The 23,933-nt window shown below is 38.9% G+C and overlaps 1 protein-coding gene across 1 annotated transcript; it reads left to right on the forward strand.

The window, feature by feature from the left end:
• Nucleotides 1–1,496: 1,496 nt before the first annotated feature.
• CCL28 (C-C motif chemokine ligand 28) lies at nucleotides 1,497–23,186 on the forward strand. Its single transcript, XM_026666323.2, has 3 exons — nucleotides 1,497–1,641; nucleotides 21,549–21,675; nucleotides 22,952–23,186. The coding sequence occupies exons 1-3, from the start codon at nucleotides 1,581–1,583 to the stop codon at nucleotides 23,148–23,150; spliced, it is 387 nt and encodes a 128-aa protein (XP_026522108.2). The 5' UTR covers nucleotides 1,497–1,580; the 3' UTR covers nucleotides 23,151–23,186.
• Nucleotides 23,187–23,933: the final 747 nt, after the last annotated feature.

The raw sequence follows: 23,933 nt of genomic DNA on the forward strand, positions 1-23,933 counted from the left end.
CTCAGGAGTCCACCACAGGCGCCCCCAGTACAAGTGATTTTGAGCTGGCCATGCCCACTCTGGCCACCCCCCCCCCCCACCCCCATAAGGTCTTCACAACCCTGATGAGGCCTTCAATGAAATCAAGTTTGACACCCCTGCTCTAGCAGAACTGTTTTAGGATATGAGGAGATATTTCATCTTGACAATGTCAATAATGTTTGCAAGATAATTCACGTTATCTTGCAATTTTTTGGTTCATTTTCTTGTCTTCTCCAGTGTATATCGAATTGTGATAATATTTATACTAAGAAGACATAGTGTTTTCATAATGCTGGTGTTATACGTCTCATAAGCACCATGCTGAAATTCATTATCAGAAATTGGATCTCAGTTGAATCACAGCACTGACCCTTTGCATGTTTATCACAACCTGACTCTTGGGATCTTACAGCATCACTGTGCTTGTGGATGACTGGGACCACAGAACCAAAGCAGCGCCAAAGTAAAAGGAACATTACAGAGGTGGCTTTAAGGACTCTGTTCAGAAAGATTCTTTCAAGCAGATTTCTCTATTGCTTTATACCTGTAGACAGAATCTTGCCAAACTGAAACAGACTACACTTACATGAAGTACTACTATATGAACTGTTAAGGAGAGGCTGTCTTCCCCCTCTTTTTCTCACACAAACTATCTAAACTGAGTTGTCTGTTACTCCCCTTCCTCCTGGAAACTGGCCACTACATTCCATCACATCGTTCCAGATGGTGTTGATTCAACCAACCATCCAGAAACAAAGAAAAATATTGATCTGCTCAATATAATATGAAAAAAGATGAAGCACTATACAGAAAAGTTGCTACTTTTATATGATGGTTTAAAACCTACATATAATGCTTGTGTACAATTTAAACAGTTAATAAATGTTCTTGACTAGACAAGGTAGGACCAAATACTGTTAACAGAAAAGTATAAAGATTGAAAATAAGCAATATTAATGTTCTATTTCCCCCCCATGTTTTTCCTCAGATAGTTCTATAATTCATATTGAACTCCCATATACACAGTATCTGGTTCCCAATACATTTTTCTCTAACAAAAGCAAATGTCTCCAGCTGCTTGTCCAAATGGCTTCCAAGCTTTACAGCTAAAGTATTGAATTAGTCCAGATAACCGAATGGGTAATTCTGCCCTATCTTGGTCTACCCACAAGAGTTTGTAGCTATTGCAGCAGTCTCTACCTTAGATGTAAAGTGAGCTTTGAAAGAGACCAACATGATTGAAGTGAAATTCCTATCTAGTGGGACACTTGCTTTGACTTCAGAAAAAGTAGATGAAATCCCTAGCATCTCTGGTTAAACGGATGATGCTAGAAGAAGACTACAGAAGGATGCTTCAGATGGACAATGATGTATTGAGGAACATAATAACTTATTTCTTTCCTGCTGGAAACTCCAAAAACCCCTTGTGAGCTCTAGCCAATGTTTACCCTTTGCTAGGGGTGGGGCAGCAAGGTTTCTTTGTAAGTCTGAAGGAGGGAGTGAATTGCCTTGGCAATTCACCCACTATCACTTTCAATACCTCCCGTATATGAGGAAACATGAATTTTCACCTTATCCTCATCGCATTTGAGATTATCCTAGTTCATCATATGTCTGATGGTAAGTCATTTCGAAGCATAATGCAGGGTTGTTGGGGTTTTTTTTTTTTTTTTACATTTGGGGGCCTTTTTGCAATGCAGTTTGCTGTCTCAGAAAAATAGTTGAGTCATGCAGTAGTCATAATTGTCATCTTTGAACAAATGATTTTGTTTTTAAATTTACCAGTGAGATATTGGAAGTCCGCGTTCTGTTCATGAAACCATAAACAGGACAACCACACTGAGAAATCCTTGAATTCTGACGTTGGAAGTGGAAAGGTAGCAGTTTATAAAGGAAGCACAAAAGCTGTCAGTATCAAACTGAATATTTATATCCATACAAATGTGCTAAAAATAAAATAAGAATAGATATGCCTTCTTCAGTGGCAATTTCATATGCAAAAAAAAAAAAAAAACCCGAGTGGAGAAGGAAGCAGAGATCGGAGTATCCCCTCTATGTAGTAGTTTTTTTAAAAAAAATATATATTCTATAAGTCAATTAGATTTTAAAAAACAGAAGCAGTGAGAGGTAGCAAATGTTAGCAAAGAACAGCTGAGGATGGCTGTTAAATCGTTTCTTTTTAAAAAACTACATTTTGTAGTTTAAGACACCTATATTAAAATCTCAAAATTCTTTAAAAGAAGTTAGTTTAAGCACAGCCCTTCTTAAGAGAATATATTAGGCAAAATGAATGGATGCAGAAAGTTTTCTTTGAATTAAATCCTTTTTCCCTTACCCACAACACTGTCTAACTTGTTTCTGGCTTGGCAGCATTGCCTCATCAGGCAAACTCTTGCTAGCTAGCACCTCTCTATGTGTACAAAAGGATTTCCTGCTATTTCTTATTGCCCACCTGTGTATTTTATGTGCCAACCTGTCCTAATGTTGTTGACAAGACCTGTGCTATAGAGCTGAATGATTTGGGGGTGCATCAAGTGGTTTCTAGGGTGAAGACCTCCGGTGAACCTATATTTCCAATTAAGTTCTTTCTAAGTGTGCAGGCTGATCAATTTTATGTATTGCCCAGCTATTAACAATGAGCACGACCTTCAGTTATTTTTAATGGAACTTCCTTTTAAATAGAAGTCATAAAAATAATTGTCCTTAATTAAGGAAATGTACAGGTGGAAAAATGGCTTGGTAACAAAGGTGGCTATTTATCATTCTTCCCTTTCCCTTCAGTGCACAGTGAATAAGGATGTAGTCCATAATATGCAAATCTTCTGCTTTCTTTGGCTGGCAAGCCTCTGTTTATCATAAACTGCTTCATGAAATATGCAAGAGGCACCTGTTGGCTAAAAGAAAAGAAAATAATTCCTAAAATACTACAATCTTCACAATCTGGTGGCTTTACTAGCTTGGGGTTCTGGGAGTTTACTGTAGATCTGCTGATGATGGCAAAAACAGGAAGAAAGCTTTCTTCAACAATAATATTACTTCTTATAAGTAAAGGTGTATAGGACCAGTATTTCATTGCACCCACAATATACATGAACTATTTTTTATGATGACAGCTTTTTTACCTGATACTGATTGGTCGTGGTTCTTAATGGATCTTTTAAATGAAAGGCACAATGGGAAGATGGTTGTGTTGTTTGCTAAGATTCTTCTTTTATACATATGCCTCCTGGTTGTGTCTTTGACACTCCTTATCAAAACGTTTGCCTGGCATATCTGTCTTTCAGAAACTTTCCTCATATCAACTTAATAGTAGGGCTTGTCACAGCTTGATTCCCTGTTATCTAAGATCAATATTCTCAACCAATACAGAATGCATGGTTTGGAATTTCACATGTTGTCTTGGAGTTTGTTAAAGAGAGATGCAACCTGGAACTAAGGAGACATTTCCTGACAGTGAGAACAATTAATAAGTGGAACAGCTTGTCTCCTGGAGTTGTGAGCGCTCTATCGCTGAAGTTTTTAAAGAAAAGATTGGATAGCCATTTCTCCAGGATGGTGAGGATAAGGTCTCCTGCCTTGGGCAGAGGTTTGACTGGAAAACCTCCAATGTCCCTTCTAGCCCTATGATTCTATGAACTATATGACACAACAATAGAAAACTGATTTGGAAATATCAGCAATAATAATAATTAAAATTTTGAGCTCATTAAAAAAAATCCAGTAGGTCTAATGAGATTTTACACCTGAGAAGCTAATTTGGGATTGCATTGAGCATAATAATCAACATCCACACCATTCCTAAACATTTATTCCCTGCTCTAGCAAGTTTTAAAAGTTAGCATAGTCCATTTTCCAATGTGACTCCTGGAGGTTAGTCAGTAGAACTTTTGTTGTGAGTTCAATTAAATTTAAATTAATTATCCTGCACTCTGAGTGCATAACTAATAGCCGAAAGACTTTGGCTTTTATTCTGAACCTAGATAACTGTAACTGTTTTCATTCAACATCTGTATATTTCTTAATATATATCTTTTATTTCTCTGAATGTTTGCACAAACGATCAAACAAAAATTCTAATCTCATCTGCTACTGGTAGTAAGATATGCTGAAGATTTTGCCACACAGACCCCAACAATATGTGAGAAAAGTACCATTGGATATTATGTGGATAAGTTTTAATAGAATAACAGAGTTGGAAGGGACCTTAGAGATCTTCTAGTCCAACCCCCTGCTCAAGCAGGAAGCCCTTTATCATTTCAGACAAATGGTTGTTTGAACTCTTCTTAAAACACCACAGTTATGGAGCACCCACAACTTCTAGAGGCAAGTTGTTCCACTGATTAATTGTTCTGTTAGGAAATTTCTTCGTTCTAGGTTGGTTCTTTCCTTGATTAGTTTCCATCCATTGCTTCTTGTCCTGCCTTGAGGCGCTTTGGAGAATAGGCTGACCCCCTCTTCTTTGTGGCAGCCCCTCAAATATGGAAACACTGCTATTATGTCACCCCTAATCTTTCTTTTCCAATTCCTGCAACCGTTTTTCATATGTTTTAGTCTCCAATCCCCAAATCATCTTTGATGTTCTTCTCTGCACTCTTTTTAGAGTCTCAACTTCTTTTTTGTATTGTGGCAACCAAAGCTGGATATAGTATTCCAAGTATGGTCTTACCAAGGCATTATAAAGTGGCATTAATATTTCACATGATTTTTTTTCTATCCCTCTGCTAATGCAGCCTAGAACTGCATTGGCTTTTTTGGCAGCTGCAGCACACTGCTGGCTCAAATTCTCAGTCATCAGAGTAGAGTTGTCTGGAAGTTGAGTCATGGCAATAGGACTTCTTTTCTTTTTTTGGTTTGAAACATTTTGCTGCTTATCCAAGAAGCTTCTTCATACTGAAGAAGCTTCTTGGATAAGCAGCAAAATGTTTCAAACCAAAAAAGTAGTGCAAGAGGGATACAGAATAAGCAGGAGCACCAACAATCTCATTACTAACATTCAGTAGATAATGGGAGAAAAACGATGGAGTTCCAAGAAGATATGTACTTTTGCTTTACTGGCTATATAGGTAGTCCTTGACTTACAACCATTCATTTAATAACCATTCAAAATTACAATAGCACTGAAAAATGTGATTTATAACTATTCCTTGCACCAATAACTGCCACAGCCACACAGTTAAAATTCAGGCAACCCAGGGGTGGATTCTACCGGTTCGGGCTGGTTCTATAGAACTGGTAGCTCTGAAGAGCAGCTGACACCAAACCACTTCACTGCAACAATCTTCTGGTCTTCCGTTTGGCCCACCCACCCACCTGGGCTCTAGGCTGTGCTTTATTCCCTGCTTTTTCCTCCTCAGCTGCTTTGTGCAGCACAACTGAGTGCTGCTCATCAGCAGGAGAAGGTGAATGCTTGCTGGAAATAGAAAATAGTGCACACACACAGTAGGATCCCACCCCTGAGGATATATATATATATCTTTGATACTTAGTAACTAAGACCAACCTGAGCACAACCAAGCCCCCACCTGAACAGAACACACCTCCAGCCAATCAGAACATGGCCAACCCCCCAACCAATCAGAACACAGCCAAACCCCAACCAATGAGAACACACCCCACCCAATCAGAACACAGCCAAGCCCCCACCCAATCAAGTTACACCCCCACTAGCAGTTAAAAGGAAGAAGCAGCTGCAAGCTCACATCACTCTGAGAAGCACAGAGCTGAAGACACATTCATCATCTTCAGGCTTGTGTCTTCGGCTTTGTGCTTCTTGGAGTAATGTGAGCTTGCAGCTGTTCTTTCTTTAACTGCCGGTGGGAGTGCGGCTTGACTGGGTGGGGGCTTGGCTGTGTTCTGATTGGGTGGGGGTGTTCTCATTGGTTGGAGGCCTGGCTGTGATCTGATTGGTTGGGGGTTGGCTGTGTTCTGATTGGCTGGGGTGTGTTCTGTTCAGGTGGGGCTTGGCTGTGTTCAGGTTAGTCTTAGTTGTCAGGGGATTTGAGCTGGTGAGCTGTGATCCTGTTGTTTGGCTTCGCATTTGTGGTCATGCCACATCTTCATGTTGGGCGTGAGTTCGCTTCATGTATGGGTCGGAGGGGTTTGAACTTTTTTTTTCCTGAACCCGCTTCAAACCTGTATATATATACAGTGGGTGTGTGGGTGTGTGTGACAGTTGTAGTATCTTGGGGTCATCATGTGTGATTGCCATTTACCAAAAACCAAAGTCAGTGGTGGAAGCCAGATTCAGTTAACAACTGCATGATTCACAATTGCAGGGATTCACTTAAGAACAATAGCAAAATAGGTTATACAATTGGGCATGACTTCCTTCCTTAGCAATGGAAATTCTGGTCTCTATCGTGGTCATAAGTCGAACCTGTATGAAGATTTCTGAATGTGCAGACCGCAATATGCTTAGTCTTAAAAACATGGGTGAATGGGCAGTGGTAGGATTCAAATTTTTTTTTTTTACTACCGGTTCTCTGGGCGTGGCTTGGTGGGCATGGCAGGGGAAGGATACTGTAAAATCCCCATTCCCTCTCCACTCCTGGGGGAAGGTTACTGCAAAACCCCATTCTCTCCCCCACCCCGCTAACCTGCTTTCCAGCTCCGTTCTCTTGTGCAGGGCAACAAAAGAAGAGCCAGCCGATCAGCTGGGACTCGGGAGGCAGAGAATAGATGGGGGTGGGGCCAGTCAGTTGTGGTATTTGCTGGTTCTCCAAACTACTCAAAATTTCCGTTACTGGTTCTCCAGAACCTGCTGAATGCCACCTCTGTGTATGGGGCCACAAAGTGACCAAGAAACAACAGAACAAAATGTGGAGCCTAATTTGAAAAGAACTCTTCACAAATGACAAAAGGGTGCATCAGGGTTATATCTAATTACTTTATTTAGCTTATTTGCATAAAATATCATGAAATATAATGGACTAAAAGAAAACATGGGAATTAAAATTGCTAGGAGAAACATCATCAATCTCAGATATATTGTTAATACCACTTTGATTACTGGAAGTGAAGAGGATTTAAGGAACAGGATGCAAATGTCAATCTGTGTATATACTGTACATATATGTAATATATACACACGCACACACACAGATATATATCACTAGCATTATGTCAACAGCAAGGCTAACTTAGCGCAAATAGGCAAAAAAGCTGTAGTAGAAACAGGTATGGTAACTGTAATCATATATTTTCCACAGCTGGGAGAAAGATTATGACAGATCTAGACAAATGATAAAAGGGCACAAACAACCAAGATGTGCCTTGTCCTGGCCATTGTTTTCCTATGGCTTAGATAGCAAGAAAAAAAAAAATCTTCAATGTTACACCAAGTAACTCCAAACTTCTCAGAAGACCTGAGGTCTGGAAAATCAAAGGCAGCTAAACGAGTCCTACAGAAAAGACGGTGGCTAGATACCGTAGGAGAGATTCGATTTAGTGTAGGAGTTAAGGCACCTGGATAGAACCAGAAGACTGTGAGTTCTAGACCCACTTTAGGCACAAAGCCAGCTGGGTGGGGTGACCCTGGGGCGTGGCACAAAGGCAACACAGTCAGATAAGTAATAAGAATCCCTTTATTATCTCCAACTTTGCCCTCAATGTCCAGGTTATCTTTGGGCTGGAGAAAAACTCTCCCAGGAACAGCCTTTGACTGTAGAAAATTCAGTCCAAAACAAGCTACACACAAACTGTAACTTAAAATCCAAACAAACCAAACTGAAGTAATTAGTTTGGCAGGGCAGGAGCAGGAATTTCAGTCTTGAAAACATGGCAAAACTCACACAGTTGGGAAAACACCAGGAACACAGATAAGCCACACGATACAAGATAAAGTCACATTTGCTCCCAACAGTCTGCTGCATGCAGCTTACCTTCTTTATACACTGTGTTCCCAGCTGCAGCTAATGAAGGGAATCAGGGCCCCTTCCTCCCCCGTAAGCCACGCAACCCATATTGCTCTCTTCTCCATTCCTCCCTGCATGCCCTAGGATGAAGAGGGGGTGGGCCTGGGTCTTCCTCTTAATTCCCTCTCCTTTGTTCTACCTCTTCCCTGCTCTGCCCAGCCAGACTTTGCCCTTCCCCAGTTTCTTTCCCAGCCAACGGAGCCACACTCATACTTCCTGTCAGCTGTTCGGCTTCTTCCTCCGAGTCAGATTCTGACAGGGGCACGACACTGGGCTACCTTAGCAGTCACTCTTTCAGACCAAACCCCTTCCAAAACACCCTGTCAAGAAACTGAGGGATTAGTCCAGACAGTTCCCAGGAATCAACACTGATTAGAAGGTGCCAAAATATTTTTTTTAAAATGCCATAGTGCCTATTGGGTGTTGGGATAGAAAAGGTAAATTATGATGGCTACTTGTCATATTGTGTTTTTGTTATAATATCAATGCAGGTATTCCTTGACTTATGACCACAACCAGGACTAGAATTTTGGCCGCTAAGTAATGCTTTAGGTATCATTAAGCAAGTCATCACACAAGCAGACTTAAATTTATGACCATTTTACCGCTAAGTGAATCACTGTCGTTGTTAAGAAAACCATGTGGTTGTTAAGTGAATCACATGGTCATTAATTGAATCCAGCTTCACCAATTTAATTTTTTTTTTGTTAGAAGACAGCAAGGAAGGTTGCAGATTGTGACCATATTACTGCAAGATGTTAACGCTGTTGTAATTGGTTGCCAAGCATCTGAATTGCAATCACATGGACATATGGATAGTTATAACTTCAAGGATAGACCATAAATCTTCCAAGCCTGTTGTAACTTTGAACTGTCACTTAAACAAACTGTCATGTCAACAATCACCTGTATGATGGAGCAGCCAAAGAGTAATTACATCCTCTTGGAAGAAAGTAGCAAATCTTATCTCAGACGTCAAAAGTATAAAATTTGGCTCTCTCCCCCCAAAAATTAAAAAGTACTGGAAAACAAAGAGGCATGAGGCAAATTTGTGAAAGTTATGGTCTCCTTGTTCATCATTCACATAAAACCTCAACCCAATCATCTGTCATTCTGAGAATTAGTAGCATTAATTCTTTTTCAGAAGGTGTCATTAAATTGTCAATATTATTTGTTCTTTACTGTTTAGTGATGGCTTGAATCCAACTTTTATTTGAAGAAAACTTAATGGTTTAAAAAATGTATTTGTTTTACTAAGCTTGTAAGGCAGGTCAACTTGCTTCTGGAGAACTGAAACAAAGGTAGGCTATTTTCACCCATACTGCTAGTGCAGTTATTAGAGATTTTATGCAATGGCTATTGAGCAATCCTGTGCACCTGATTCACAGACAACTAGAGACTTAGTAAATGAGCTTATAAATCAGATTACATCTTAAAGCTATACGTGAACCAGATTTTTAGCATGTATCTTTCTTGTTAGTACCGTTTTTAATGAATACTCCAGCGTATCTCTCAAGTGGTTCCAACCAATAAATGGGCCTTGCCAGAGGTGGTATTGAGCAGGTTCTGACCAGTTTTGGAGAACCGGTAGCAGAAATGTTGAGTAGTTCGGAGAACTGACAAATACCACAGCTGATTGGCTGGGTCTTCTTTTGTTGCCCTGTAGAGGAGAATGGAGCTGGAAAGGAGGTTAGTTGAGGGGGGAGGAATGGGATTTTGCAATATCCTTCCCCTGCCATGCCCACAAAGCCATGCCCACAAAGCCAAACTATGCCCACCAGTGGTGGGATTCAAATTTTTTTACTACTGGTTCTGTGGGCATGGCTTGGTGGGCATGGCAGGGGAAGGATACTATAAAATCTCCAGTCAGAAGTGATATTTGCCAGTTCTCCGAACTACTCAAAATTTCTGCTACTGGTTCTCCAGAACTGGTCAGAACCTGCTGAATACTACCTCTGATGCCCACCAAGCCATGCCCACAGAACCGGTAATAAAAAAAATTGAATCCCACCACTGGGCCTGGCACAGTGTCACTCTCATTGCTGCAAATTGGGATTTGAACCATTTCTTTGGTGGTGACAGGAGGGTAAGAGCGGAAACCATAACACAATTTGTAACCTTGTGCATGCCTACCACTTTGTAAGATAGTGATTTACCCTTTTCTTTCCTCTCTCACTCTTTTGAACAATAGCAACCATTCTTTTAGAAAGAAAGAAAATATGCAAGTTGATGTTTCTCTTCACTCTCAAAAATGATTTGCTGGGGAAACCATCTTTCAGGGTTTTTCAAACTTGGCAACTTTAAAATGGGGGAATTCAATGCCCAGAATTCCCTGACCATGCTGAGGGATTCTGGGAGTTAAAGTCTACACATCTTATAGTTTGCCAAATTTGAATAACAATGGTCTATTTGAATAAGGTAATAAAAGCTTGTGGAACAATTTATTTTCCTCTCTCTTCACAACTTTGTTTTTCTTTATATGTCTAACTCTTACAGCACATAATTCTCTTCTTTCTATAATTTATGCACCAAAACCATAAATTCATTTTTTTTTCTTTTTTACATAAGAACCCCAATTTTTTTTACTTAAGAACCCCTTACATAAGGGCTTTTCAGTCACCAATAAATGTAGATACTGTCTTTTCTTTAATCAAATATGTCGATTAACCATCTCAGTAAATTGCATCAACTTCGCCAACCACTCTTCCATTGGGGGCAATGTCAAATCTTTTTGTCTTGCATCAAATAATCTCACTGCAGTTATCAAGTATAAAAGCAATGTTCCATGACTCCCCCCCGCCCACATTTGTTTGTCCATCAATCCCAAAAAAAAACCTTCTGCTCTCAATTGTATATTAATCTTGCTAATCATCTGAAGCAGTGCATCTAAGTTGAATTCAGAATTTTCTAGTTTCCACCAAACATGATAAAAAGTCCCTCCTTGCTGTTCACATTTCCAACATAAATTTGAAGTGTCTTTATGCATTGTAAATGATTTATCTAGTAACATATAACAACAGGACATCATTTAGAAAAATTCTCTTTCAAATTATAACGTAGTGTGAAATTTAATCCTTTCAGCCACATATTTTCCCACTGTAAGCTTGGTTGTTTTCTTACAGATGTTTTATTACCCATCATCACCATTACTCAGAGATTATTTGATGCACAAAGATGAAAATGTTTGCAGGAAAAAACAACTAAACTCAGAGAGCATCATGGACATTTCAACACTAAACTACAAATATTCTTCTTTATTTGTATTTTCCCATTGTTTTAGCACACTTTATCACACATTCTTTCACTTGTTCATGTTTCAAAATTTCAGTAACAGTTTATACCTTTTAGCAATTATGTGTTCATCATTGGCACACAATTCTATTTCAAAGTTTCAACTGAAATAAACTCTAAATTAAATCATTCAATAACTGTAAATAAGAGAACCATTGACAACTATCTCTCTCTGCCATCAATTTTTCCCTTCATTTTATTTCACATTCCCCTTGAGAAAATTCTAGTATCTCAGAATTTACTATTTCTGTTTCACTATTATTTTTCTTCTATACCATACTTCTTATGCTAAGATCCCCAAGGTGCTTTGGGGCAGAACCTGGGTTTATATCTGTTCCATGCGCTCACTATGGCACATCTTGCATAAAGATTTTTAAAATCCACATTGACTTGGACTTTGTCATACTGCAAATAACCATGCCACCAAAATCTCAGGTCATATCCTTCTAACTCCAAGAGCTTTCTATTTGTCACAGCGGTCACTCTTTCATCCAAACCAAACAACAAGTTGCAAACTACAATTTATAACCAAGTAAAAACAGTCTTCATCTTCCTGATAATCCATCTGGTTCAGACATCTTTTTTGGTTTAATCTTTTTTACAATTTCCAAAACTTCCCTATTGTTACAGGTCCATTTATAATTTTCTCTGTAATTCTCAGTAAATTTGGTTTCTATCTATTTTCTCTAGAGACTTATCACTTCCTTTAGACAAGCTCACTCCTTTCCTAAGAGGTCTGTAGGGGGCATGCATAAGCACACCAACATGCCTACCGTCCCTGTCCTATCGTTTCTTTTATTTTTCTTATATGTATCCATTTCATGTATTCATAACCATGCTTATTCTTATACCTGTTATCTTATAATCGCTTGATAAAATAAAATAAATAAAAATGTTAGAATAATAGATGCAATGCTTTTTGTAGAGCTGCTATTCATTAATAGTCATTCCCTTCCTCTTGCAAGTTCAATTTTTTCTTTTTTTCCCTTTTCATAATTTATATGCCAGCCACTTCTCTAGTTTATTTGCCAACTGATTATTTTTCTATTACATAATTCATTTGATTTCCACTTCTTTCACTAGTAACAGAGTTAATTGCCAATGTAAAGTCTTAATTTGTTGAGAAATACTTCATCTTCTTTGGAAATTTATTTAATTCTTCTTCTCTTTTTAGCTCATCCAAAACAGCTTATGTTTTCTCTTCACTCTTCTTTTGACTCTTCACTGTTATATGGTATGTAACCTCTAATGAAAGTTTTACTTGCATCCCAAACCATTCTTAAATCAGTGCCTTTACCTAAATTATTATTTTTTAAATCTTTTCATTTCTTTTTATACTCTTTCACTATGTCCCAGGGCCATTGCAACTGTCATAAATATGAGCCAGTTGCTAAGCATTTGAAATTTGACCATGTGACCACAGGGATGCTGCAATGGTCATAAATGTGAAAAATGTCAGTTTTTTCAATGTGATTATAACGTCAAATGGTCTCTAAATGAAAGATTATAAATTGAGGACTTACAGGCAGGGATGGGATTCAATTTTTTTAACAACCAGTTCTGTGGGTGTGGCTAAGTTGGTGGGCATGGCTTGGTGGTCATGTTATTGGCTGGGTGTGGCCAACTCAATATCATTCACATCGAGGCACGCATCCCCTCGCCTGGCCTCTCATGACTGTGGGGATGCTGCAACAGTCGTAAGTGTGAAAAAAGGTAATAAGTCACTTTTTTCAGTGCCATTGTAACTATGAATGGTCACTCCACACAAGCAAAGTACCAGCAAAGGAGGGGGAAAAAATTCCAGAGAAGTTCCAGAGACAGGAAGTGTAGTCCTGCCAAGAATGTAATAAGGGTTAACAGAGAGGCAGTTTCTGTAAGCAACACCAGAATGTTTCCTTCCTGTCTTCCTTATAGCAGGTGTCCCCAATCACCGGTCCCCGGACCGGTACCGGTCCGTGGATCATTTTTTACCGGGCCGCAAAGCTTGGGCGCCGCCATCTTGTTTCGACGGCGCTTCCGGGTTTTCAGTTGCTTCTGGGTTTTCAGTTGGAAAGTGCTTCCAGGTTTTCAGTTGGAAAGCAGCATTTGAGTGCTCGCGCCTTAGTTTCATAGAAGGGGGGGGGGCGGCTTCGAATGAAGAGCCGTCCCGATGGCGGTGGAGTCTCGCGTTACTCAGTACCGGTCCGTGGAAGAATAAATAATTGTGAAACCGGTCCCTGGTTCAAAAAAGGTTGGGGGCCACTGCCTTATAGGATTAGGCCAATAATTTCTTCTAACAACCGGTTCTCCGAACTCCTTAGAATGTTAACAACCGGTTCTAGCGAATAGATGCGAACTGGTAGAATTCCACCCCTGTTTACAGGTACAGTACTTAAATTTTCTGTTCGGATTACCTATTTAAGATTCCAGGCAATTCCCTATGACACTTCTACAAAACGGTATTCCATTCCCATTTCCCATTCATTTTTGTCCAGCGGTCAATATGTTTTACTTAATGTCACAAAACACAGAGAATCCTCTGCTTAAAGAGTCTGTTCCATAGGATTTTATTTTCTCCATTTTTCCTCTTTTGGAACATCAAAAGCTGACGAAATGGAAAATATTATATTTATAAAATCAGCTCAAAAGTGCAAATCCTGTTAAGAGTTGTTTAACAGTTGCCAGAGAAATAAGATTTATTCTGGGATTATTTTGTAAATATTACAGAAAGTGCTGAGATACATGCATTGCATTCAATCTCAATAATCCAAAATTGAATCCCAACATCTTCTGTATATTTCTAATGATTCCAGACACATCTTTGAAATTGCTTGAAAAAAATGGTTTGAATCAATCTGTCTTACCCATTTGGGATAAACCAACAGGATATTCTGATGAGAAAACAAATGACCCCCGGATATTTCTGAGCCACTAACTTTCAGAAGCCCAGCCAACATGTCTGACAATGAGGATGCTGGAAGTTGTATTTCTAACAAAACATTCTGCATGCAAATAATTACACTTCAGTTCAGTTTTCCTTTCCTTCTGTTCAATTGTGACTGGCTGGACAAATATCTGTAGTTTTCTTAGCAAAGCTTCTTCTTTTTTTTCCAGAAGTAGTTTGCTATTGCCTGCTTCCTAGAATTGAGAGTGACTGGTCACCCAGCTGGCAGGACTAAAACTCACAGTCTCTCAGTTTCTAGCTGATTCTGTAATCACTACACCAAACTTGCTCTCTCAATATAATATACAAAATGCAACAAAGGACTTCTATCCCAAAGATGCTTTTGCCAAATAGCAACTGGACTTTGTTGTTGTTGTTTTCTTTGAAAACATTTCCCTTGTCATCTAAGAAGCTTCCTGAGAAGCAAAATATTTTCAAAGGACAAAATCCAGTTGCCTTTGGGAAAAAAACAACTTTAGGACATCCTAAAGTGTTTACTCTGATTCAGCTACAGTATACAAATTAACTGGGAGTTTGTTGAGGAGAAATTAAACCAGAAATTATCTTTAATGAAGGGTAAGGTTTTTTCTTCAAAGAAAATACAAACAAACTCCAGTTACCTCCTGAAAAAGCACCTTTGGGACAACTATGACCTGGATAATTGGGAATCTCCATAGACAAAGGATTCAATATATTGATGGTAGGAAATATTTGTATGTAGAAACTGACTGGTTGATTGATTGATTGATTATCTGCCATCAAATCATTGTCAACTCTTAATGATCACAGAGATTTTCTCCATTACAATCTGTCCCTGGACTGGTCTTTCAAGTTTTCTAATATTGCACTAATTTCTACTATAACTGAATCACATTGTTGCTGCTGTGCTCCTTTTGTTTTCTTCCACTTTTCCCAGCACTAAAGCCTATTCCAGAGAACTGTGTAGCATTAGGTAGTGTTTGAACAAGCAGTGTTTTTCACATTGTGGTTTGCAGAAATTAATGGACGTTCCATTAAAGACTGCTGAGGTTATTTGAATACAGTCAATATTCTATACTTAAAGCTTTGCCTCTTTATCAAAGGTCCTGGGATGATGATGATGATGATGATTTAATTAGTAGGTTCTATGCCCTGAAAAAGTTTGAAAACTGGTATAGAGAATAGTTCCATACTCAGTGTTTCTCAACCTTAGCAACAAGTTAGCTAGGGAATTCTGGGATTTAAAATCCACACATCTTAAAGTTGCCAAGGTTGAGAAACATTGGTGTAACTTGGTCCATTCAATGGCACATACATCAACTGACAGAAATGATTTCACAACTTTAAATACAGGAATAAGGAGGACCTTATTAGTTGTCTTATATGAATGTTCAAGAATGAAAGGTTTCATTCATAGTCAAAAACTTGTGGGAAATTTATTAAGGGTAAAAGTCTATGGAGATTTATTTATTTATTTATTTATTTATTTATTTAATTTGCCAATTGTTTACAAGATAATAAGTATAAGTGTATACATAGTTGTGAATACATGAAAAGGATACATAGAAGAAAAATAAAAGAATAAGAGAAACAATAGGACAGGGACGGTAGGCACGATGGTGCGCTTATGCACGCCCCCTACAGACCTCTTAGGAAAGGGGTGAGGTCAATAGTAGACAGTCTAAGGTTAAAGTTTTTTGGGGTTTGGGGAAGAGACTATAGAGTCGGGTAGAGTATTCCAGACATTGACCACTCTATTGCTGAAGTCGTATTTCCTGCAATCAAGTTTGGTGCGGTTTACTTTGAGTTTGTATCTATTGTGTGCTCTTGTGTTGTTATGGTTGAAGCTGAAGTATTCATTGACAGGTAGGACATTGCAATGTATGATTTTATATACCATGCTTAAGTCAGACCGAAGACGGCGTAATTCAAGGTTTTCTAGTTTTAGAATTTCAAGTCTGGTGGCATAAGGTATTCTACAACGAGTAGAAGAGTGGAGAACTCTTCTTGTGAAATATTTCTGGACTTTCTCAATTGTGCTAATATCAGATACGTAATGAGGGTTCCAGACTGATGAACTGTATTCGAGTATTGGTCTAGCAAATGTTTTGTATGCTCTGGTTAGTAGTGTGATATTACCAGAGAAAAAACTACGTAGGATTAGGTTAATAACTCTTAATGCCTTTTTGGCTATGTAGTTGCAGTGGGCTCTAGCACTTAGATCATTAGAGGTGAGTATTCCAAGGTCCTTTACAGAGCTTGGGTCATCAACAAGATCTTGACTATTCAGCTTGTATTTTATTTTCTGATTTTTTTTGCCAATATGTAAGACAGAGCATTTATTTGTTGAGATTTGAAGTTGCCATTTGTTTGACCATTCAGATACATAGTCAAGATCTTTTTGTAGGGTAGCAGTATTGTCTGTGGTATTGAACAGCTTTACATCATCAGCGAAGAGAACGCAATTGCTCTTAATATGATCACAGAGGTCGTTTATGTAGAGTATGAAGAGAGTTGGTCCTAGAACACTGCCCTGGGGGACACCACTATTGACAGGTACTGGATTTGATAGAACGCTCCTGATTTTGACCATTTGTTGTCTGTTTGACAGGAATGCTTCTATCCAGTTATTCAGTTGTCCAGAGATACCATAGGATTTTATTTTTAGGAGTAGTTTGTCGTGTACCACTGAATCAAAGGCTTTACAGAAGTCTATGTAGATTGCGTCAATTGCTTTGCCCTGGTCGAGTTGTGTCGTCCATATGTTTTTGCAGTGTAAGAGTTGCAGATTACAGGATAGTTTTTTTCTGAAACCAAATTGTTTATTGGAGAGTAGGTTGTTTGTCTCTAAGTGGAGGATGATGGATTGGTTAATAATTGATTCCATGACTTTACAGGTGACGCAGCATAAGGAGATTGGCCTGTAATTTTCAACTAGGCTTGGGTCTCCTTTTTGAAGATGGGGATGACTGTGGCTTGTGACCATAGGTTAGGCAAGGGAGCTGGTCCTGAAAGATTTTTCAAAGATTATGCTTAGAGGTTTGGCTATGGCAGTGGATAGCTTTCTTAAGAAGTAGGCACATATTCCATCCGGTCCAATAGATAGAGATGGTTTTAGATTGCGTAGTGATTTTTCGACATTGTCTTCTGTGAAATCGATATGTATTAGATCATTGTTGTTATCTGTGGTACGGCTAGGAAATACTGGGCATGATCCATTGCTGTTTACAAATACTGAGCCGAAGAATGTGTTAAAGATGTTGGCTTTAATGGTGTCGTCGTTGCAGTCTTTACCATCAGGTCCTATCAAGGGAGGGATGGACCTTGAGTCTTTTAGTTTGTTGTTTACAAAATTGTAAAAAGCTCAGGTGGAATTGGTGCTTAGAAGGTTTTCCTCTTGTTTAATGTGATAATTGGTGCATTCAGTCTTTATCTGGTGGCATAAATATTTGTATCGGTTTTTGAAATTGGCAACGTGACCAGATTTGTTTTTCCGCCAGAGTGATCTCTTTTTGGATTGAAGTTTCCTTATTGATATGGGTAATCTTCTTTTTTGTTTTGTTTTGGGAGTTGTTGTTGGAACATATAGTTTGATGACTCTTTTGACTTCAAGTAAAAATATGTTATAATGGTCTTCAATGGTATTGCATCCAGTGAATAGAGATTGCCAATCAAGGGATGAGAGATCGTTGTCTATAAGATCATAGTTGCCTTAGATTCTCAGTCATCCAGGTCATAGTTGTCCCAAAGGTGCTTTTTCAGGAGGTAACTGGAGTTTGTATTTTCTTTGAAGAAAAAAAAAACTTACCCTTCATTAAAGGTAATTTCTGGTTTAATTTCTCCTCAGCAAACTCCTAGTTAATTTGTATACTGTAGATGAACCAGAGTAAACCATGCATGTTGTTCAGCACAACTAGTAAAAAAATACCGCAATAGCTGGATCTTGATTTATTCAATGTGAGCTAATATTACAATCAGGTAACTGACAAAATAGGACAAATGGCAGTTAAAACCAGGGAGAGAGACATAAACAGGAAAGAGAAAAATGGTCAGATGATTTAATAAAGGCAATTTATATCTCTTTATCTAAATGCACATAACTTTCCAGAGTTGCTGGAAGCTGTTCCATTGGTAGTTAGGATGACCAATTTCAAGGGAGTGGCCTTGGATTATGCCAGCTTTAACCCCTTTAGGTACATAATGGCAGCAGAATAAAAATGAAAGGAGGACACCAGGTGATACTTTCTCTATTCTTCTCCACAAAGGAAAAAAAATTAGTGGATGGACATGAGGTAGCCAACATCTATATCAGTTCCATGCACTGAATTATGCACTCTAAAGGGTGGTACCACCATGCATCATTTCATGCTTTGAATTCCAATGGTTCTTTCAGCCTGAAAAAGTTATCTCTGGGCAGTGGCTTGATAAATACATCTGCCATCAGTTGGGCAGTACTTCAGTTTTTATTATATTCTTTTGCTTTTGAGTCAGTCTTGACTCTGGCAACTGCAGTTTTGTTGGTAAGTTTTCAGAAGTGGTTTGCAATTGCCTACTTTCTAGGACTGAGAGACAGTTATTTCCCCCCAGATCACCCAGCTGGCTTTGGTCTAAAGTAGGACTAGAACTTATGGTCTCTCAGTTTCTAGCCTGGTGATTTAATCATAATACCAAACTGCCTCGCACTTCAGTTTTATCTGCCCCTTTTCTTGTACATCCTTCACACTGCAGTTTAATATCTATGTGTCTCACTTGGTATCTGCATTTCTGATAAATCTCATCTTGTTCCAAAATAATGGGTTGTTTCTTCAAAGTCAGCAAAAGTTTGTGCAGCCACACAAGTTCCCTGCATGTTTATTTGGCAGCTCACTACCCAACCTCTCTAGCTAGCAAGTCAATTGTTCATCTTCTGCCCCACAGGTAAGTATAAGTGATGCCATAAGATTCATCTCCAGCCCAATGTGAACCTGGGTATAAACTTTGGATTATCAGTTTTAAATGAAAGATGTAAAGATTTTTAAAAATTAAAAAGTTCATTAAAAATTCATAATTCCTTTTAAATCTCTGCCTAATATTTTTACTGCTGTACCATCCTGTTATATTGCTTCCAGGCAGCTGGCTGTATCATATACAGTGGCTTTCTCCCAGCAGTCTTAAACTGCTCGTTACTTGCTTTGCTTTCTTCCTTTACTTAAGTATTCAACTTCTATGAATATGCTGAGCTCCTTTACCTCACTGAGACCTAGAAACTTCATTAAGTCTATTATCTTTTGGGTTTGATTGAGCAAGTACCCTCCACTTTTACAATTTCAAAGTTGTGACTAATATTGGTACATCTTTCAGATCACCATGCAGAAAAGCACTCTTTATAACCAAAGGGCTGCACATGCCATTTTCTAAATGCTGCTACACTTAGACATTTTCTGACTTTTGTATATTTAATTGCAAGTGTACATCATCATCATAGGCCTGGCCAGATTTTTGTATGTCACCTTTTGTTACAAATCTAGCTTTTACGGAATTAAATGCTAGATTTTCCATGAACATCATGTGTTGTTTTGAAAACCCACTTATAAAAACACACTTTTTTTGCACTTTGGTAGTTCTGTTAGAATCCGTGTATTCTTTTGGTGCAATAATTCAATTTCTTTCCATGAGTTGTGATCATGTACACCCCTTGTCCAAATGTGCAGCACATTCTTGCAGGATTTAGGATTCCTTTGTAAAATGTCTGAAATCTTTCTAATTCTAATTCTAGATGTCTGCAGTCTTTCAGAAATATGTTACTACAGGTAGTCTCACTGCGTGCTCACAAATGGGACCCTAACCAGGGGTGGGATTCCACCAGTTCACACCTATTCTCTAGAACCAGTTGTTAATATTCTAAGCAGTTTGGAGAACCGGTTGTTAGAAGAAATTACTGGTCTAATCCTGTAAGGAAGGCAGGAAGGAAACATTCTGGTGTTGCTTACAGAAACTGCCTCTCCATTAACCCTTATTACATTCTTGGCAGGACTAGACTTCCTGTCTCAGGAACGTCTCTGGAGTTTTTCCCCCCTCCTTTGCTGGTACTTTGCTTGTGTGGAGTGACCATTCAAAGTTACAGTGGCACTGAAAAAAGTGACTTATGACCCTTTTTCATACTTATGACTGTTGCAGCATCCCCACAGTCACGAGAGGCCATGCGAGGAGATGCATGCCCCTATGTGAGTGATGTTGAGTTGGCCACGCCCACCAGTCACATGACTACCAAGCCACGCCCACCAACTAAGCCACGCCCACAGAACCAGTTGTTAAAAAATTTGAATCCCACCCCTGACCCTAACCCATTGCTAAGCACCACAATTGTTAAGTGAAACATCACATGATGATAGACTAATAACTTAACTTCCATTATGTCATTAAGCAAGACACCATATAACTGCAACGTATGACTTTACTTCCGTGGTTTCCATTATCCGTTTATACAAGCCCCTTGGGAAACACATAACTGGCAATCTTGTGACCATGAAATGCTGAGAGAAGTTATAAATCCCTTATAAATCCACCTGAATGTTGATAACACAACCCTGGAAATGTTGCACAAGTCCTGAATGCAAGGACAGATCCTAAAGTTATTTTTAGGGCCTTCCTGACTTCAAAAGGATACTAAATAAGGCAGTCAGTAGGCGAGAACTACATGTATTTCAAATTTCTCAAATTTATTTTCAACAGACCCTTCTGACTGTGCGATATTATTACAGTTAGTTGCAGAGTCAGCCAGATGTTTAGACTGGATTTGGCATTTTTATCTTCCTATGAATTCTTTCCCAAGGTACTAGAGTAGGAGATGTTGTTTAATGGTGTTAATCGTTAATGTATGCAATTCCAAGTAAACGGTCCTTTGCAATTGATTGATGGGGATCTTGTCAATGCCAACGGTGTTCAAGTGGTGCTCCAGATGTTGATGTTGTTATTCCCTTTTTGCTTCCCGGGTAGATGCTGAGTTCCATACATCAGACTAGATTGGCTTACATTACTGCAGGTCATTGGGGGATATCCCTTTTTCTTCATTAAAATGAGCTACATTGCATGTGTTTACTTTACCAGTTCTTAAGCCCAAAATCTGTAACTTTTTGTTCATAGGTGATAGCCAGTACTATTTCTAACTGGCTTCTGTAATTTAATTTATTCCTTTTTTCTTTCAGAATGAATGCATATGCTTAGCAACTAAATACCATGATAATTACAAAGCTTGCTCAAGCAATAACTATGCTGGCTTGAGTTCTTGAAATTTTACTCTAAAGCACTTAGGGAACTTCATGACAATTCTAGTACCACTTGATTCATGACTCTCCAATATATAGTCTCAGTTGAGCAGCCCTTAGTTTTAGCCACACTGATTACTGAATTATAATAAAAATAATGTTTTCTATTTCTTCTAGCTATATTTCCTGCCTTCTTTGACTGTTGCACAGAAGTAGCCCAGCACATCCCCAAGAGATGGTTAAGCAGAGTGGTGAAATTTGAGATCCAAAAGAGTGGTGATTTATGCAGAATACCAGCTGTGATGTAAGTGGTACACAACACATACAATGGTATACCAATGGTGTACGTGCATACCCAGCAACAGGATATTTCAGCAGAATGAATATCCACATAACTTCATCAAAAAGTGCCTGACCACTCAACCCAATATAGCACAACCAACACAAGCTGTAAAATAACACTGCCACACATCAAAAACATTTCAGAAACCACCAATAGATTATTGCAAACACATGGCATCAGTGTAGTACACAAACCAACTAAAGCCCTCCATAACTTCCTAAGTAAACCCAAAGTCCCAGCAGCCCAGAAGAAAAAACAGGAGCTACCAACAACATATGGTGTAAAGACCGCAATAGGACAAATATAGATTAGCAGAATACATCCATGAACACCAACTAGCAATCATAAGACTTGATGAAAACTCTTTAATTTCACAACACATGGACAGACTTAGCCATAGTTTCAGTTGGGAAAAAATTGACTTGTACAGAACAAGTTTCATTTGGGAAACTGTGACTATACTAAACCAAGCCAAGTTTGAAAAGCTAGAAAATTCCTGGAAGCCTGGCCCCTTTGACAAATTATCCATCAATAGGCACATGGACATAAACAATATCTATACACCATTCAAAAGAGACAATCAACAAGCCAAAAAGGAAACAAAAGGGACGAGCAATCAGCACCCAGATGAGCATAGATTAACTCCAAAATTAACCTCAGACCAACAATCAAGAAGTAAACAATACCCCAATCAAGGATCTGCCAAACAAGCTAACTGTAAACAGCTCAACCAAAAAAGCACCAAGACCACTTGCACCAACACTAACAGGCTAGCCACTGGAATATAAATTGAGAGCAAACCACACTCTTTACTAGCACTCATGACGTTATCTGGTTAGGGTAATGAAATGTCTGCAAGGAAACAAAAAGCACCAAGGACCTTTGTGCCTAATACCAAGCATTGTCTTTGCTTTCTTTTGCCACAGTCATTATCCTTCCACCTTTTTTTGTATTTTGCAAATTTCTCCAGCTCTTTCTCTTCTGTTCTCTCCAGGTACTGCAACATCTATTGTCCAGACTTTTGGGGGGTGCTTTGTCGACAATTGTTAACTCTGGGATGTTATATGACAAATCTTGTCTCTTTGAATTCTAAAGTCCCTGAGCACTTTAGATTCTTTATTTTCTCTTATTTTGTCTCTTTTATGGTCCCAACCAGTTCTTAACTGCAGATAAATTATATTCTTTGCAGGTATTGTTATTAGTTCCTTTTAATCTTTTTTTTTTCTTATCCCCATAGCCTTCACACCAGGCGCAAAAAGCTATGTGTAAGTTCATCGAATAAAAATGTGAAGAGATGGATAAAGCAGATGACCAGGTGTTGCCAGAGAAGTGATAAAGAGATCTGGAAGAGAAGAAAACTCAGAAGGGAGAGGAAAACTATGAGGAAAGATCCTATATTTGCTATGTGCAAGAAAGAAATCTGTACTAGGCAATAAATATGACAAAAGTCTCAGAATAACAGCTCCCATAAACATCTTGACTTGTCTTTCATTCTAAACTCCTTCCTGAAAAGAACAACACAGCTGGATGTTTTCAGATGATAGCCAGGTCCACAAATCATACCATTGTTCTTAGTTTGCACATTCTGTTTAAGTCATGATCTATGATTGACAAAGCACATTGTGCAGGTTCATGCAACATACTAACCATCATGCGGTCATTGACTTTGGCTTATATAGGTAGCCCTTGACTTACAACCAGAAGTGGTATTCAGCAGGTTCTGACCAGTTCTGGAGAACTGGTAGCGGAAAATTTGAGTAGTTCGGCAAATCCCACCTCTGACTGGCCCCACCCCCATCTATTCTCTTGCCCCCCCAAGTCCCAGCTGATTGGCTAGGTCTTCTTTTGTTGCCCTGCACAGGAGAACGGAGCTGGAAAGCAGGTTAGTGGAGTGGGGAGGGAATGGGGATTTTACAGTATCCTTCCCCTGCCACGCCCACCAAGCCACGCCCACAGAACCGGTAGTAAAAAAGATTTGAATCCCACCACTGTGTACAACCATTCATTTAGTGACAGTTCGAAGTTACATTGGCACTGAAAAAAAATGATTTATGACCATTGCAACCTGAATTAAAAATAACTAGAACAATAAACTGTATAAACATGGCAGGAGCCTTACAAATACATCAAACACATTAGCCCCAGATCAGGGAACAGAGCCCGGGATAAGGACTTTCTGGACCTGCAAGACTGAGAGAGGGTAGCATCCTTAACTCTGG

Source organism: Notechis scutatus, chromosome 2 (assembly GCF_049901735.1).
Source record: "Notechis scutatus isolate UNSWTSFEM ecotype Mainland chromosome 2, rNotScu1.2, whole genome shotgun sequence".
Taxonomy (NCBI): domain Eukaryota; kingdom Metazoa; phylum Chordata; class Lepidosauria; order Squamata; family Elapidae; genus Notechis; species Notechis scutatus.